This window comes from Sander lucioperca, chromosome 2 (genome assembly GCF_008315115.2).
Source record: "Sander lucioperca isolate FBNREF2018 chromosome 2, SLUC_FBN_1.2, whole genome shotgun sequence".
NCBI lineage: Eukaryota > Metazoa > Chordata > Actinopteri > Perciformes > Percidae > Sander > Sander lucioperca.
In genome coordinates, this window is record NC_050174.1 from 1,936,202 (window position 1) to 1,953,614 (window position 17,413).

Genomic DNA, 17,413 nt, shown 5'->3' on the forward strand with positions numbered 1-17,413 from the left:
GTCTCTCTCCCTCTCTCTCCCTCCCTCCAGCGGTAGCGTGTGTTTGCATGTGTGTGTTTATAAAGTTATTGAGGAGTGGGTGAAATGAGAAGAGGTCCGGGTCTGTCAGCCGTGTCAATGTTTTGTAGCCGACGTTTTATTGGCACTTGAAGGACTTTATCTTCATTTCACAGCAGTGACTTGAACATTTGGTAAGCCATTTTATATTGTTATTTCAGGGTGACGTTGTTGTCTATATGTTTACTGCTACGACTTGTTTTGCTTAATGAACAGCAGGGGTTTATATTTATAGCCCGCCTCGTGCGTTCTTATTCTTGTGCCACAGAAGTTAATGGTGAATGTTGTGGTATGTTTAATTTCTCTTGAAGTCATTGTAAAGGTCACTGAAGCTCCTGACACTTAGGAAAGACAGGTGACCACTGCGCCCCCCTGGAGCGGCAGTTATGGCCAAACACTTCAGGGTCCCAACGCATAGTTTCCATGAATACCTCATTTAGCCGCATGCCTTAAAATAGTTTTAAACATGCTCTAAAAAGACAAGTCGCAGGCTACATTTTCAAAAACACTGCATGTAAAATGACATTCTTTAAACAGTTGAGAAGCATTACATGTTATATAGTTGCAATTACATAAATCAGTTTTTTCCCCCCCTGATCCTTGAGTTAGGGGACAAATGTTGAGCAATTCCTCAGACGTCAAACTGAGTTGCAGATTATGTAAAGCGTCTTATGATGCAGCAAAGGTCCAAACTGAGCCAGTTTTCACATTTAGTAATGAACAAAGTCTACAAACGTGTGTCTTTTGGAAGTTGTACCTCTGGGTGTAAACAGCTGTGTTGCTGACCCCTGAACCACAAAATGGATAGTTTATGTCAGATGAAAGTGTCCATGAATGAATCCCAAACATCTGATTTTCATCAACTATCCAAGAAACACTTTTAAACCTGCAACTGGTGATTCTACATCAGGACATGTTCCAGGTTTAAAGCCAAGGAATCAGAAGTAAACTTGCCGTTTGGAAAAGCCCCCTGTTTTACTCCCTATGGTCTACAGTATGGGTGGGAAAAATAAACGATTCTTAGATGCATCGCGATTCTCTTTAGAACGATTCAATGCTCGATTCTGGTAAATTAATAATCGATTAAAAAAATACTGTTTTTTTTTTTATGTGTTGCTTTTTATTTAAAAGTTACTGTCTCCAGACAAGTACAAATCAGAAAACAGAGTGACTGAAAGAGGATGGAATAATGGACAACAACTTAGAGTTTAGGCAAGAGTGCAGAAAAAAAAAACACACAAAAATGGCCAAAAGGAAAAAAAAAATAAAAAAGTATAAGATATACATATATATAAAAAGATATACATAAGATAATTAGGCAAAACACATATAGGCTGTTCATCTACTTTATCACATTACATCTGACACCTTCATGTTCTAAGAAGCCAGTTCTCCACCTTTAAACATGACTGAGCCTCTGACATGGAAGATTACTGGGAGAGAAGGTGACTTTCACGAGCATGTTTAAGGCTTAAGCATGGAATGACTACCAAATAAAAACCTCAGTAGACAAAACATTTCATTAAAACTTGTGTGTGACAAATATATGTCAAAATCTAAGCTTTGTCTAGGAAGTGATTAGCAAACTCTGAGTAGCAAACTCAGATTTATATGTATATTTTTTTTAAATCACACATGGAAATGTACATAAAAAAATTGTTGCAACGATAATCGGTTTAGAATGGAATCGTTGGCCTCGGAATCAAATCAAATCGTGAGGTGCCAAGAGATTCCCACCCCTAGTCTACAGCTGATATAACCAACTTTTGGACAGCACATTAATTTAGCTGTATTAATAGATGCAGGTTCCAATCATATTTTTTAAATGTTGGTGATGTGGCGACCAATTTGTTTACATTTGGATCACTTGTAATAATTATATTCAACTTAAGTATGTGGGTCCAAATCAAAGTGGGCAGTGTCTTGGTTTTACTGTAACAACTTCTCCTGTTTTCCTGTCCGTGTAGTTGTGAGTTATGACGTCAGAGGGGAAATATGCAGACACCATGCAGGACCTTCTGTTCATTGAGGAGAATGATGAAGTGTACAGAAACCCCACTGAAGTGAAGATGAGTCAGATTGTGCTACCATGCCACGCCAATCACTGTGGAGAGCTGAGTGTCGGACAGCTGCTGAAGTGGATGGACTCCACAGCCTGCTTGTCAGGTAGGAAAACATCAGAAAACCTCTGCCTTTTTTATGTCTGTACATCTTTATAGATGCACATAAGCCTTCACTTTGCCTGATTTGCTGATGCTTTGTGACTTTGTGTTGCGCTACTTACATATTTGTGGAATCTCTCCTCTCCCAGCTGAGAGACATGCAGGTTGTTCCTGTATCACTGCATCTGTTGACGACATCCATTTTGAACACACCATAGGGTAAGGTATGCTACTCTGCCAAGGGGTATCGCCAACTGATTATTATGTCTCACAGCAGAGACGTCCTGATCGTGTTGATACTATCATCACTGCTCTGTGTTGACAGTAAAGATAAGCCTCTCTGTCTGTCTACTCCAGGGTGGGAAAAGTCGTCAACATCATAGCAAAGGTCAACAGAGCCTTCACGTCCAGTATGGAGGTTGGTGGACATTGTTTTTGCTTTCAGCATAGTGAACATTTTATTTCAGACGAATCAAATGCATGTGGTGATTCTTTTCATTTCAGGTGGGTATATTGGTGAATTGTGAGGACCTTTACACCGACAGGCAGTGGAAGGTTTGCCATGCCTTTGCTACCTTTGTTGCAAGACGAACCGAAGCTGGGAAGGTAAGGCACAATAACCCGAAATATGCATTCTACTGAAGTTCAACATTCCCTGAGTTTGTGTGTGCTATGTGTACACAGGTACAGTTAAAGCAGGTGCTTCCTCACACACAAATGGAGCAGATGGAGTACAGCCTGGCAGCAGAGCGGAGGAGGATGAGGCTCATCCATGCCGAGATCATTACAGACCTACTGAGCAGCAGCACAGCTCAACTGGGTACAGGGTGTAGACAAAGAACTTTATAACACAGCAGGATTTCACACAAGCACCATTTACAATGTGATTGATTAAAGCTCCTTGTCTATGCGCACTCACCAGGAGAATGCCAGGAGTACCAGGACGCTGTGCCGGCTGAGCGGACACGAGTGGAGAGTGTGGAGCTGGTGCTACCGCCACATGCCAACCACCAAGTCAGCACCTTTGGGGGCCAGATCATGGCCTGGATGGAGAATGTGGCTACAATTGCAGCAAGGTGTTTTGAGAAATATGCCCAATCACTTTCTTTCTGAGTTAGGTGAGAAGATCAGAATCACTCTCATATCTGCCTGTTAAATATAAAGCGATAGCTAGCAGTCGCTTAGCTTAGCTTAGCTTAAAGACTGGAAACTCCCTAATTAATCCATTATATCTTGTTTGTTTGACAATGCAAGTTGTGGTTTTACGGGGAATTATGTGTGGGACTATTTCTTGGAGTCTTGGCTTCTCTATGAGACTCCAGGAAATCACTGCACCCGGCCAAGAAATAGTCCCACACAAAAAAAACCTATAAAACTACAAATAGTCTTTTTTACACTTCAGTATTTGTATGGATACAACAAATGAGATATAAAATGGTAATTAGTGAGCTGTAGAGATGCTGGTAAGTGAGTTTTGTTACCTTCGGACAGAGCCAGGCCAGCTGTTTCCCTCTGTTTCCAGTTTTTATGCCAGGCTAAGATAAATGGCTGCTGGCTGTAGCTTCATATTTAACCGGGAGATATGTGAGTTGTATCGATTTTCTTATCTAACTCTCGGCAAGAAAACAAATAAGCATATTCGTAGTAATTCCTACAAATGCTAGTATGCTCAGGCTATTCGTAATAAGACCAAAGTTCAAAACAGCATCACACAAGAAAAAACTACAAACACCTTCTTCTTTTCTTCTTCATATTTTGATCTAGTCGCTTGTGTCACGCTCACCCAACCTTGAGGAGCATAGACATGTTCCATTTCCGTGGCCCGTCTCACATTGGTGACCGACTGGTACTGAAAGCAATTGTTAACAATTCCTTCAAGCACAGGTGAGTCTGCACAAAATAAAGCAAATCACTGTCAACTCATCTAAAACAGGCTTGCAATGTATCTCTGTAACTTAAACATGTACAAGTGTGTTTATACTGTAAATCTGTGTGTATGCACATTTTTTCTGAACCCACGCGCCTGCATACATGGTGTGCTCTAGCATGGAGGTGGGAGTGTGTGCTGAGGCCTACAAGGGTGGAGAACCTCTGCGCCATATAAATAGTGCCTTTATGACCTTTGAGGTTCTGGACAGTGACAGGAAGGCATGCACGCTGCCACGGATACGACCTGAGCCTGTGGTGAGTTTTCTTACTGTCTAGCAAAGTATAGAGACAGAAAAAGATCATTTTTAGTACCAAGTTCACAAAGTAAGCATCCTTTTATGAGGATTTTAGCAAAGGGTTTCCCCATGTTTTACAGGATGGAAAAAGACGATATCTAGAAGCTGTTGCCAGGAAGAAGATTCGCCTTGATAGGTAAGTATCTCCTCTTTGCACTGATATATCAGAAGGTTTATTGCAGATGTGTAAATTGTTGTCAGTGTAAATGTTGCTTCATATGCAAAAAAAATGTATTCTCAATCTCCCAAAGGATTCACAACACCGTCATCTGCTCCCTTTACAAAATGTATGACTTTAGGAAAAGTATGTTTTGAGCCTAAAGTGGCTCTTTGTCAGGTTTTAATGATTCACTCATAGTGCATGGTTGCAGTATAAAGCACTGGAAGTAATACAGAACCAGTGTCATCATTGCTTGGTTTGTCCAATGCTGTGCTGCAGAATCCATTGTTTACAGTACTCTGCAGCAGCACATGACTTGGCAGAGCAGCATATCAGAGCTGAGCAGACTTTGGTGCAGAGTCTATCGAGCATAATAAGTTCATTGTTCAACTGTAAAATACCAGGCCTCCAGTATAATCTTTATTCCACTATTTGATGACCAAATGTGTTGGATCATTGCTAGAACAAAAACACTTCATATTATGATCAGGTTCTCAGGTCTTCCTTTTGTCCCTGAATTTAAATCATTGTGCCCTACATGTTTACAGGAAATACATTATCTCCTGCAAGCAAACTGAAGTGCCTGTCTCTGTGCCCTGGGATCCAAGTAACCAGGTATTGCAATTTCTGGCAAACAGAGGCACACATGCTTAGTGAGGCTTATAAGATATTGCCGGCCGCTGTATTCAAAAGTTCAGACAGTCCTTTTGTTTTGTAGATGTACCTGAGCTACAATAATGTATCAGCACTGAAACTAATGGATGCCAGGAACAACTGGGTATTAACTTTTGAGAAAAACAAGGTCAGTATTGTTTGTATTGTCATCCAGGATAAAGCTTGTTAAATAGATACAGCTGTTGTGTTTCCACCGCATTCTGATCTGTATTATTTTGGACAAGCTGCACAGTCACAGTGGCTGTCCTGGAGGTAGGCCCATATTGCTTTAGTTAAAATGTGGAATAATGCAGTTTAAATTAGACAACTTGGTCTAAAGCTGAAACTTTAAACTTAATCTGCTCCAAAAGTCATTTTCAGAGATTTAGAGAACAAGACCTGAATATAGTACACCCTCAAAATATGTATAATTACCATATTTATAATCTCTCATGCACCCACCAGTTAATGTGACAGTTTTGACAGCACTCAAACTCAATGTGTGCACATTATGATAACTGGAACAAATCCTATTTATAGACATACAGCCCACCTCCTCTTTGTGGATGTGCTCCATTGTTAGGTCAGACTGTACACACTGGAGGAAAACCACATGCTGTGTTTCAAGGTGGAGATGCACGTCAGCGTACCGGCAGAGCAGACGTTCCACCTACTCTCGGACCTGAGCAGGAGAAAGGAGTGGGACCGACACTATGAGTTAGTATGAGTAGCTTTATCTGGTGCACAGCAACTTACAGTTAATTCATCAGCAGAATAAGCTTAAAGGATAATTCTAATGTTGTTCTATGTTATTCTTATTGTCAATAAATTACAAAAAAAAACACTCAAAACCCACTTGTTTCTACAGAAGATGTAAATCCTTAAAAAAAATGGTCACAAATATACAGTTTCATTTTTTAAAAAGGTTTAAAAAGGTTCAGTAATTTGCTAAAAGAGCAGGGCACTGTATTTTTCTTTTTAGCAAACTTTACTCAAAGTCAGGAGGAAATAGAATGTTTTTTTAAGGGACTATTTTCAGCGCGGATTAATACACATTTGGTTCTTTAGTAAGTATTAACGTCAGAAGGACGGTGTGCATGTGAGATAGACTCAAAATAAACTACAGTGCCTGTTTTCATGGTAATGATGGGACATGGCACCCAGTGCAATAGTGGGGTTTATTGCTCTTAATGTTGACAACAATGGAGGTCTATGACACAGAGGAATAAGGATAACACTAATTGTTGGTTTTGGGCTTTTTCATTGGATTTGTTGACAACAGGAGGAGAAAACACACACACACACACACACACACACACACAACCCATTGAAAACTCACACTGTGATGCTGCAGCAGTTATGTGGACTGGATATTGCAAACAGAATTAATTCAAGAAGTTACAGAATTACTTATTTATCTTATTTATTAGGCTATGTTCAGACTGCAGGCAAAAGTGGCCCAAATCTCTTTTTTTGGGGTCAAGTGACCAGGTCAGACTTCTTCAGAAGTAGTGTGAACACTCAAATCTTGCCCAGATCTGATTTTTTTCAAATCAGATTTAGACCACTTCCATATGTGGTCCTGAATCGGACCCAGGTCTGATTTTTTTTTGATGCATCCGCAGTGTGAACAACCAAGGCGGATTTGATGCGACTTTTATGTCAATCTACATCGACATTTGTCACAATTATGCGCCGGCGGGAGTTAAACTGCATCTCACAACGCAGTCCCACCACTCCTGGCTTCGTCTCTGCATCCACACAGACCTCTGTAGTGAATTTGCAGCCATAACCCCGCAAAAGGCCAAAATAGCCAAATTTGGCTCTCTTTCTCTTCATTCTTCTCCTCCTCAGCACCTGCTCATTAATGTTACGGCTGCCATTACACAAATATTTTGAAATGCTTACTTCCTCCATAACCTCCCTAACTTTAGTGCAACAGCGTGCTGCCTCTGATGTCATTGTTATTGTTCTTTTGCGCATGCGGGTCAGTTCGAAACCGCAAACAGTTCACACTGGAATCTGATATAGGTAATGTGAACAGCCAAACAAAAAATCGGATCTGAGCAAAAAATCCAAATTAAGCATTAAGACTCACGGTGTGAAAGTAGCCTTAGTGACAGCAGCATGAGACGCTTATTCCAATATTTGCGTTTTATCACATGCTCATTACTTTGTGGCCACTGCAGAGAGTGTGAGGTGATCAACCAAGCAGACGAGGATGACACCCTTTATCGTGTGGTTACACCGTCTGTCACTAAAGGTGGCAAAGGCCAGGACTTTATCTTGCTGGCATCCAGAAGAAAGCCATGTGACGCCAGGTATTGTAACACACCAAGTAATAAACATTTAAAAATGACCCTGCTCCTGTCATCTTACATGTTGTTTGTCCCTTCACTGCTGTATTTTCTTCATTTAACTATCCCATGGGTTTCCTGATTTCCTTTTCCACCTTATATTATATTGTATGCCACCAGATATTGCATTTTTGCCTTCCGCTTGCTCTTTCATAAAGTCTCATGATGCTATCCTTATTTGTCCCTCTCAGGGACCCATATCTGATCGCTCTGCGTTCTGTCACTTTGCCTACTCACCCTCCCACTGAGAACTCCACCAGGGGAGAGGTGCTTTCTGCTGGCTTCACAATCTGGGAAGAGTCCAGCACTGTCACCAAGGTTGGCCGAATGAGAAGGGAACACATTTCAGCACGTGCGCTTGCTATGAGCACATTATTGCATCCTAACTAACAATTCAAAACTGCAAAACTAAAGTAACTACAGTCCAAGATGCAGTGGTTTACTGCACCACATTGTGACCTGATGTGTTTTGTTTCAGATCACCTACTACAATCAGGCCACACCGGGTGTCCTCCCCTACATCTCCACAGACATTGCTGGCCTCTCCTCCAGTTTTTCCAGCACCTTTTCTGCTTGTAGTCACTTCCTGGAGGCCAACAAGGACAGCCTGGCTGCTCTGCCACACTCTGCACAGTGACACAACAGTGCTGCCATGGTCTCCCTACAAGAGGACCAGTAGCATCAGTAGGAAGGATTGAGATCACTATCTTCATCCCATTTCACCTCTGTTGTGGATGTGCTGTGCTCTAAGAACCCATAGTTGAATGTAAGTGGCCCACCCTGAGATTACAATCGTTTTTGCAATGGATTTGTAGTTTCTTTCACGTATTTAAACCTCAGTTCTCACTGTATGACTTTGTTCATTCTCTTTTATAAGGATGAAAATATAAAGAACTTGCTACTTGTTTTCAGCAAGATTAATAGGTATGAAGCAAGACTGCACAATGTTTCTCTTGGATTTTAAGCCTTTTACGTTTTATTAGAGCTAATATATTGTGAAACACTCTATGCTAATTTATAGATCAATGAATCATATTTTGGTACATAGGTTTAAGTATTTAACACAACCTTAGTAATCTATTGTCCTTAGACAGCCATGTTTTTAATGGTATTGCCAGTGTTTTAGTCTCAGCTGAGATGTTTCAATCAGCCTCTTTAGTTTAGTTTAGTTTAAGTTTCTACCTCCTAAATAAAGTTTTTCAGCTATTTGATTAAGACTTTAACTATGAGTAAGCCAGGATGTACAAATAGTGTGTAATGATGTTTTATTTTGAGACAACAATGTATAGTTTTAGAGGACAACTCTTGCACTGATTGTATGATATGTTGATATTCAGCGGCCAAGTATCTCACATGTCGAGCTGTCTTGATTTGAACTGAAACAATAAAGACTATAGACAAGTGGATTATGCTCATTTGAGCTGTTGTGTCTGTGTTCACTTCCCTCACCCTGCATTCCTACCATTCCTTAACCATTTTCATGAAGAGAAAGCAAAACACAGCTGGCAGCTGTATCCCACTGTAAGTTGTGATTTTAGTGTTGTAATAGGTGCACAGGCCGGCAGAGGAGTCCGATGGAGTCTTAGTGAAACAGAAAGCTTCTGACTGGGGTTTAAAGGAGTTTGCAGCTCTGCTTGCTTTCCAGGTATTGTGTTTGTTCCATGATCATCCTGTTATGTTCGCACTGCTTCCCGGACAGCAAAACAGGGAAGACCATAAGGAAATGCATCCGTGATGAAAAATGTACTGTATGTGATTGTGAGTGAAGTTTGAATTTTTAGGTAACGATGAAATACTTTCATATACCAGCCAGTCACTAATGACAGCATCCTCTGGATGAGAATGTGATGTGTGATGGCCTGCAGCTTGACACTCACTGCTAGTTCACACCCGTCTGCAGGTCACTGAACAGCGCCTGATGTGATGTGTGCTATTTTTGTTAAAGGCCTCGGTCAGTGAGGCAAGCTACCCCCCCCCCTCCCCCGAGGGCTGTCATCAGTGCCCACTCCCAAGCCATCCTCCTTGTCCTCTGTTATTGAAATGCACCTGCCTGTCCCCGCTGGCTCCTAACACTTTCAGAGCAGCCTGCATCTGAGCTCTGTCTGCCTCTGCCAGAGTGCTTTCTCCCTGTTGTTTTTGACGCTTTAGCTCCATAAGCTGGCTTACCAACTCATTTTGCTCATGGTCCACCTGCAACTTGTTGGTTGTCATCTGGGAATACAGAGCGCCGAGAGGCTCTCGGTGCACAGAAACCTATGCAACCAAAGAAAACAACATATGAAAATGAAATACTTAAAGTAGTAAGTATGGATGTTTAATAATGTCTAAAGAGCATCAGATTTTTTTCATCCTTTTTTTTTTAAATGTATGATTTTTGCTCATGCTTGTTAAAACCAACTGCTGACTACAGAGTTGCATGTTGGAAAACAAACTAGCTAGTCACGTTCCTGTCCAATCTAAAACTTTAGTACATCCTTTTTGTTGCTGACGTTGTCTGACCTCTTGTATACTCTTATATACCTGTCCTCTGCACATTCTACATTTCCTGAACTTTGGCACATCCTACATGTTAAACAGTTATATGTACATATTTGTTTCTGTATTCATTGTTTGTTTATTTCAATGTATCAATGTTTAATGTTCATGCATGCGCCATCCACCAAGGCAAATTCCTTGTAAGTGTTACTTGGCAATAAATCCTTTTCTGATTCTGAGTATATGTAATTGTGTCTTGAACTTTCCTTTTTAGCACCACTGAGATGTCAAAGGGTTTTTGGATATTTCCACATATTGTCATGAAGATTTAGGACCCCTGGCACTTGCTTCTTCTTATAACACAGCATCAGGGAATGTGGCTTGTGTGAAAGAGAATAGATTTGTAGCAATATGCAATCTGATGCCATGTAGCCAAGCCTCAGGATGTTCTCAGAGCATTTGACGTGTGATGAGATGTGAACAGTGACGGTCACACTTTGTTAAAAATAATACTTAGTTATTTTTTTATTATAAGAAAGTGCACCTTCTAATGATCGCACTTGTCACCAATGGATAAGTTGGTGTATGCAGCAGACAATCAGCCATATTCAGAAAATATAATTATTTATTTGATCTATTTGCTGACTAGACCTGATTCTTTAAAATCAGGATACTTTAATAAATAAGATCAATTGTCTACATCTATGGTAATAAATAAAACCACAAAAACATTAGTACCTGTAAGATGAGCTCACTAGGCCATAGCTACCACCGAGGACACCAACGTCAACACTTGAGATGATTAAGTTCACAGAACATATCATTGCACCATTGTATGAACAAAAAGAAAATGGAAATTCAATTTTAAAAATGACAACTTTACATTATTGTTGGTGGTTTCTAATCTTATTTCTTTGGTCAAATGTTTTTTCCTTCTTCCGACAATACAGAAAACAACAATAATACAGGCAGAACACCGTAAAATAAGTTCAATACATCTTTGCATTAGCGGTCTATTCAATACTAATAAGAAATTTAACTGGGTAATAAATAAATAAGTAATACTAAAAGGACAAATAATGAAAATAAGTTAAATAAAATAATGTATTCACTCTCAAAATAGACTCCGATCTTCAGGAAAATACTTTTGGAGTTCTTTTCTTTATGTGAACTGGAAGTAGAAAGCTTCACTGATTCAACATTACAGGGCTAAGGAAGTCCACTATAAAGACGTATTCTTACAACTCTCATTTACTAAATGTACCGACTCATCTGATAGATTTGTGTATTCTGTTTTAAAGATAAGCTAAACATCTAATTGAAGAATATGGCACTGGTGAAATGTTTTAGGCCACTTTGATCAAACTGATATAATAATAAGTTCCTAAAAAAATGCTAAAACATCGACTGAATTATTGGTCATCATTTCTTAAATCCTCAGCACGTGCTCTATCACTCCGCCTAAGTTGTAAACACAGCTAACCACGTGACGGCACCCGGAAGTGAGAAACGGTCTGAGCAGACGGAAAGGTTTGCTACACTGTAACTACAACCGTTATTATCACTCTGATAACAACGTATGTGGCACTCCAGTGAGTTTAATCGAAATTGGAAGCGACAGTATGAGTCGGGGAAGTATCACAGAGTTACAAACTGCAACAAGAGAAAAACTCAGAAGATTTAACGCTCTGCGCGGTGAGTTTTATATCTTCTCTGTCTCACGTGACTGTTAAAGTAGGTTTCCTCCTCCTGTGTTTAGCTTAAAGTCATTATACTATACCTGTATTTTATCCTCTGTGTAAAGTGCCATGCTTTTTCTTTGCCTTAAGCTGAAGAGGTGCAGCCTGGGGAGTTTTGGGATGTGGTGGTTGTGACAGCTGTGGATGTGAGTCAGAGAGACTCGTATGAGCTGCAGATCAGAGAGAAAGTTGACAGAAAAGAGCTTCCGCTCGGGGTTCACTACAAGGTCTTCTCAGACCCGCCTGGATCTAAGATAGGTGAGTGAGTCAGCATTCACTCTCCACTTTCATTTTACTGGCCTCTGTTTGTTGCTGAGGGGGATCAACAAAGCACAACATTATTATTATTATTACTACAAATATGAATGACATTTTGTTTTCAAGGGAATGGGGGCTCCACTCTGTACGCACTGCAGCAGCTGAATGACATCTATGGGACGGCTCTGGGCAGGCTGAGAGTCATCCTCATCCATGCAGGTTTGAGATTTCAATGACCCTTTGTTGATGGATGAGTACTTATAAATACACTATAAAAGTAGCGCTCTATAGAATGAGACAAATTGAAATTAATTAACGCCCATGAACTGTTAAAGCCACTTGCCAAAGTCAGACACCAGACAGTATTACTCATCTAAAAGAATAAGCAACTACTATACTTTAACATGGTGCCTTTTAAACTTCACACGTGAAAAAGTCCAAATCTCAACACCACAGTCACAGTTACTTTTCTGTGAGCTAATTTTGTTTTTTTTTTTTACATTTAAGAATCAAAAAATGAAATAGGGCAACAGCACAGAGTCTAACATGAGGTCAAAGACTGCACACAAACTCCCTACAAGTTTTAAATTCTCTATCTCCACCTGCAGCTCCAGCAGGGGATCATCAGCATCTAGTTAACCCTTCTATGTGATGTTTCCCACTTTAATATTTCTGTTCTCATCCTTCCAGGGGGGTTGAGTCAGCGTCTGCCCAGTGCCAGCGCCCTGGGGAAGATCTTCACCGCTGTGCCGCTGGGTGACCCTCTCTACCAGATGCTGGAGCTCAAACTGGCCTTGTATGTGGATTTCCCGTCCCAGATGAAGCCTGGCGTACTGGTGACCTGCGCAGACGACATAGAGCTCTACAGTACTGCAGAGGATAAGTATGTAAGGTTCGACAAACCTGGCTTTACAGCTTTAGCCCACCCCTCCCCACTGTCTATTGGGACTACCCACGGAGTGTTTGTGTTGGATTCAAATGAAAAGTCTACTTACTCTGAATTGGCGAACATTTCCTGCCTGCGCTTCCTGCACAAGCCGAGCATCAATAAGATGCGAGACTGTGGAGCCGTTTGTAAAAGGCAGGGTGGTTGGTTTTCTCTTTCTGACACTGAGTTTGTCTACACAGACAGCACCTATTATGTTGACTTTGATACTGCAAAGTCTCTTCTTAATCTGCTAAAGGAGTTGGGGCCTTTGGACTGTGAGATAGATGCATATGGGGACTTTCTCCAGGCACTGGGCCCTAAAGCCACCATAGATTACACCAGCAACACTGCAAATGTCACCAAAGAGGAGAGCAGTCTGGTGGAAATCCGCCAAAAGATCTTTTATCTTCTAAAAGGGACTCCGCTGAATGTCATTCTCCTGAACAACTCCAAGTTTTATCACATTGGGACCACATCAGAGTACCTCTTTCACCTTACTGAGGATGTGGCGCTGAGCAGTGAGCTGGGTCTCCTGTCGTCTGCTTTCAGCGTACACATGAATGACAACTCCTCCTCGGGATGCTGCGTCATGTACAGCGTCCTCGATCCCAGTTGCTCTGTGGGAGCTGGTTCAGTGGTGGAGTACTCCAGACTGGGAGCAGGAGCTTCCGTAGGTGGTGGCTCCATTGTCAGCAGCTGCTGGGTCAGTGCAGGCCTCTCAGTGCCTGCTGGAGTCTTCATGCATTCTCTGTGTGTGAATTACAAGCACCAAACCAGGTTTGTAACTGTCGTCTTTGGGATTAGTGACAACTTGAAGTGCAGTGTGGAGGCCCCTGCGTACATGGAAGAGCTGAAGCTTTTTGGTTTCAGCCTGGCAGTGTGTCTGTCCCACTGGGGGCTAAAAAATGAAGTCCTGAGGTTCTCCGGTGATGCATCCAGCTGTAGTTTATGGAACGCTTGTTTGTTTCCTGTTTCCTCTGATCAGAAAAGCTCATTCTCTCTGTCTCTGGAGATGCTGCAGGCCGCCCTGAGTGGCTCTACGTTCACTTTACCCAAAGACACAAAGCTGATATCTATGCAAGAGGCCTTACAGTGTAAAAACCTGGAGGAGATGTTGAAGTTCAGGAAGGGACTATATGAAGACATCACACAGAGAAAACCCAACAACTGAAGGACTATAAGCTTTTGTGAGCAGTATAAAGATCTGATATGGTTTTTGTCATCTGATTTATTGTGGTACATGTCATAAAGTTCATCCTTGCATTTTTGTTGTTACAAGTTTCATTTTATTCATTACCTCATTCACAGCACTGCTCTGCACAAGGGCACGTGTCTGCTGTGAAAAATGACAGGAATATATTGAAATATATATATATATATATATATATATATATATATATATAAATCCATACCCCACACACACACACACACACACACACACACACACACACACACACACACACACACACACACACGGAGATCAGTTGTCATAGTTGTTAGGCATTCCACTCAAAGGTGTTTATTTTTAGCCCTCAGCCATGATCCCCCTTTATCTGGACTAGGGTGATTGTGGCAGAGTGAGAGATTGTATTACTGCTTTACCAAACTATACAGCACAATAGTACAAGAGAAGAGAGATCTTATCAATGGGAAATTACAAATCAAGACCGTCTCAGACATGCACAGGTAATGGCTTGGTGTGTTTGTGATTGCATGGGAATATTATTAATTACACATGTATCCACAAGGACTGAGAACGAGGATTGAATTAAAGAAGAAAATCCTGGACGGGTAGGAGTTACTGTTGGCTGCCATCACTCTATCACAAACAAGTTGTACAAGCCTTTTAAAAATTGTGACTGACAATATAGTAGAGCTCAAATACAGTTATTTGGACTCTATATTAAAATATGAGTATTCCCGTATATGGGCAATAATAAGCAATGGGATTTCTATTATTATATTGTTTTGTTTATGATGGTGTTGCTGTGAAGACGAGTGGAAGAAGAAGGTGGGTGAGTCGTACTCCTTGATCGTTGAGAAGTTGGAAGATGATCTCCAGCTCAAGGACAGCGAGATCGTGAATCTCAAACTTGCTTTCAGGTGACAAATACATGTTCTGTTTTTAAAACTGGAATTCAGCCATTGTGTAAACTGCATTTAATTGATCCAGCAGTGCTTTGTGTGCCTGCGTTCTCCTCTGTCGGCTCACTTTTCTGTGTCAGTCGAGCGTCACTTCTCACAAACAGGAGATGCTGGTTTTCTGTCCCTCAGCTCTGATGAAGCTTTTCAGAAAGTGAACTTGAGCTACCGAACAGAGAAGGGGCTGTCGCTGCTGCATCTCTGCTGCGTATGTGGAGGTATGCATGACTACTACAGTCTATTAATATCTCCTCCACAAAATGTGGCAGTGGAATGGAGGATTACTATGATATGACTGACATTATTGTCTGAAGATGACCTCTCTGCTGTCGGTCACATAACAGCAAACGGTAGATTTGAAATAAATTGTACATGAAGATGGAATATAAACAGTTAAAGTAAAGAAAGAAACGGTGGTGTCATTCACAATGAACCTGAAGTTTTGTTGACAGAAATATTTTATCACGCATTTGTGACCAGGGAACAAGACACATATCCGCACCCTGATGCTCAAAGGCCTGCGTCCTTCCAGACTGTCCAGGAATGGATTCACTGCGCTCCACCTGGCTGCTTATCAGGTGAAGAGAATTAATGTAAAGGGCAATAAATTCCCAAATTTAAATATTTTCACAATATGTTTCTATGTGCAATCTATGTCTTTGTCTTGCTTGTGTTGTTATGTGGTGAACAGCCTTCCTACCACATGGTGGAGTGCAAGTACCAGTGGTGGGAGAAGTACTCAGCTCTTTTACTTAAGTAAAAGTAGCAATACCAAAGGCTATACATACCCTGTTACAAGTAAAAGTCCTGCAATCAAAAGTTTACTTAAGTACACAAACATTAGCATCAAAATATACTTAAAAGTAAAAGTCATTATGCCCATTTCAGGGTAATAAACATCATTGCATTATCATCATTGATCACCGATTTGAATGACTTTTTAATCCTGGCTTGTGAATCTCCCACACCACAGGATAATGCTGAGCTGTTGACTGCGCTTCTCCACGGAGGGTCGGACGTGCAGCAGGTGGGCTACGGGGCCCTCACTGCCCTGCATGTCGCCACGTTGGCCGGCCACCATGAGGTGAGAGTTGGGCTTTTTTTATACTTCGATTACCGTGAGGAAAACTATCAACAGCTCTGGACTTTTTCATTGCTTCTATAAATTGATAATGTGCCATTCCCCCCACCAGGCAGCAGATATACTCCTGCAGCATGGAGCTTATGTGAATGTTCAGGATGCTGTGCTTTTCACCCCTCTGCATATTGCTTGTTATAAGAGCTATGAGCAGGTAAAGTGCTTTTATTTTAGCACCTCTGCATTCCAAACTAAGAGAAATGAAACATTTATTTTGTATTATTAGGGGTCCAAGCCCGAGTCTGTAAGAACGGGCAATAGCAAAGCTATGCCGTTCGTACAGCAGGGCTATAAAACCCTATTGTTTTTCTACTGATTAATCATACATTATTTTTCTTCTCCGCCTAAAACTCCGTCTACAGCCTAACCCGTACATGGTGGGGGGTTGGCATATTCAGGAATGGTCCAAAACTCCGCAAGGACCTCAGACGCAAAAATAGACCCACTTCCCCCACTAGGTGGCGCTATAGCAGAAAAAATGCGTTTGGCCCTATAACTCCCACACCGTACACCGGACATTCAAAAACCATCCACGCGTTCCCTGGATCCAACTGAATCACGTGATATAGGCCACGCCCATTTCTTACTTCTTCATTACTTTAAATTTACAGGATAGATAGACAATGGGTCATGGACCACACCTACCAAAAATTACACATGTGGACCACTAGGTGGCGCTATAATGTTTTTTTGCCTTTAACTCCCACATTATACATCGCACATAAAAAATACATCCACGTGTTCCTTGAATCAAGCTGAATCACATCATATAGGCCACGCCCATTTCCGCTTAAATTTTTTTCTGCAATATCACGCAATGCGCAAAACCAACTTTTTCGAACTCGTCCTAGGCCGTGTGACGGATCAGCACGAAACCTGGTAGGTAGCATCTCCAGATGGACGTGACCAAAAGGTTACCCAAGGAATTTTGCTACGTTGAAGTTTGCGCATTTGACTACCAAACAAATTTTCCTAGCTAGCTACCACACACGTATCATATCATATCTCGGCCAAATTAAATAGACAGCAAATAACTTGAGATCTTTGTTCAACATCCCACCACGATTCTCTGTACCAACTTTGGCAAAGATCGGCCTTTAGGGGGCGCTATAAGCAAC

General features: G+C 41.2%; 3 protein-coding genes and 1 long non-coding RNA gene across 7 annotated transcripts in view; 3 read left to right on the forward strand and 1 right to left on the reverse strand.

The window, feature by feature from the left end:
• The window catches only part of acot11b (acyl-CoA thioesterase 11b), a 20,353-nt gene continuing 2,940 nt past the window's right edge, over positions 1 to 17,413 (forward strand). Inside the window, exons 1-16 of one of the 4 annotated variants that reach the window (XR_004108242.2) lie at positions 1 to 191; positions 2,025 to 2,223; positions 2,369 to 2,438; positions 2,577 to 2,637; positions 2,724 to 2,825; positions 2,904 to 3,039; positions 3,142 to 3,295; positions 3,984 to 4,103; positions 4,265 to 4,403; positions 4,525 to 4,580; positions 5,153 to 5,219; positions 5,323 to 5,406; positions 5,842 to 5,975; positions 7,448 to 7,579; positions 7,807 to 7,933; positions 8,094 to 8,374. Coding sequence is in view for 2 of the 4 variants with exons in the window: in XM_031318274.2 (XP_031174134.1) it covers positions 2,034 to 2,223; positions 2,369 to 2,438; positions 2,577 to 2,637; positions 2,724 to 2,825; positions 2,904 to 3,039; positions 3,142 to 3,295; positions 3,984 to 4,103; positions 4,265 to 4,403; positions 4,525 to 4,580; positions 5,153 to 5,219; positions 5,323 to 5,406; positions 5,842 to 5,975; positions 7,448 to 7,579; positions 7,807 to 7,933; positions 8,094 to 8,252 (1,731 nt within the window). In the remaining 2 variants the exon portion in view is untranslated. Of the gene's footprint in view, positions 192 to 2,024; positions 2,224 to 2,368; positions 2,439 to 2,576; positions 2,638 to 2,723; positions 2,826 to 2,903; positions 3,040 to 3,141; positions 3,296 to 3,983; positions 4,104 to 4,264; positions 4,404 to 4,524; positions 4,581 to 5,152; positions 5,220 to 5,322; positions 5,407 to 5,841; positions 5,976 to 7,447; positions 7,580 to 7,806; positions 7,934 to 8,093; positions 9,022 to 17,413 lie in introns of those variants that run through there. The other 3 variants (XM_031318274.2, XR_004108243.2, XM_031318275.2) reach the window with 3 other exon arrangements.
• Positions 11,585 to 14,278, forward strand: fpgt (fucose-1-phosphate guanylyltransferase). Its single transcript, XM_031318273.2, has 4 exons — positions 11,585 to 11,785; positions 11,920 to 12,087; positions 12,214 to 12,306; positions 12,778 to 14,278. The coding sequence occupies exons 1-4, from the start codon at positions 11,713 to 11,715 to the stop codon at positions 14,184 to 14,186; spliced, it is 1,743 nt and encodes a 580-aa protein (XP_031174133.1). The 5' UTR covers positions 11,585 to 11,712; the 3' UTR covers positions 14,187 to 14,278.
• Positions 14,458 to 17,413, forward strand: part of tnni3k (TNNI3 interacting kinase) — a 24,424-nt gene continuing 21,468 nt past the window's right edge. Inside the window, exons 1-6 of the mRNA XM_031318272.2 lie at positions 14,458 to 14,701; positions 15,010 to 15,118; positions 15,290 to 15,375; positions 15,638 to 15,735; positions 16,131 to 16,241; positions 16,351 to 16,449. Coding sequence (XP_031174132.1) covers positions 14,662 to 14,701; positions 15,010 to 15,118; positions 15,290 to 15,375; positions 15,638 to 15,735; positions 16,131 to 16,241; positions 16,351 to 16,449 — 543 coding nt within the window. The 5' untranslated portion in view covers positions 14,458 to 14,661. The remainder of the gene's footprint in view (positions 14,702 to 15,009; positions 15,119 to 15,289; positions 15,376 to 15,637; positions 15,736 to 16,130; positions 16,242 to 16,350; positions 16,450 to 17,413) is intronic.
• The window catches only part of LOC118496541, a 6,874-nt gene continuing 4,102 nt past the window's right edge, over positions 14,642 to 17,413 (reverse strand). The window contains exons 2-3 of the long non-coding RNA XR_004899113.1: positions 16,287 to 16,295; positions 14,642 to 14,654 (exon numbers count right to left, since the gene is read on the reverse strand). This is a non-coding gene — a long non-coding RNA (uncharacterized LOC118496541). The remainder of the gene's footprint in view (positions 14,655 to 16,286; positions 16,296 to 17,413) is intronic.

What these genes read in the sequence shown, in the direction of transcription:
- fpgt (XM_031318273.2), top strand. Translation starts at nt 11,713, where the DNA reads ATGAGTCGGGGAAGTATCACAGAGTTACAAACTGCAACAAGAGAAAAA. An exon ending in AAGATTTAACGCTCTGCGCG is followed by an intron (nt 11,786 to 11,919) that starts GTGAGTTTTATA and finishes CTTTGCCTTAAG; the next exon opens with CTGAAGAGGTGCAGCCTGGG. An exon ending in CCCGCCTGGATCTAAGATAG is followed by an intron (nt 12,088 to 12,213) that starts GTGAGTGAGTCA and finishes TTTGTTTTCAAG; the next exon opens with GGAATGGGGGCTCCACTCTG.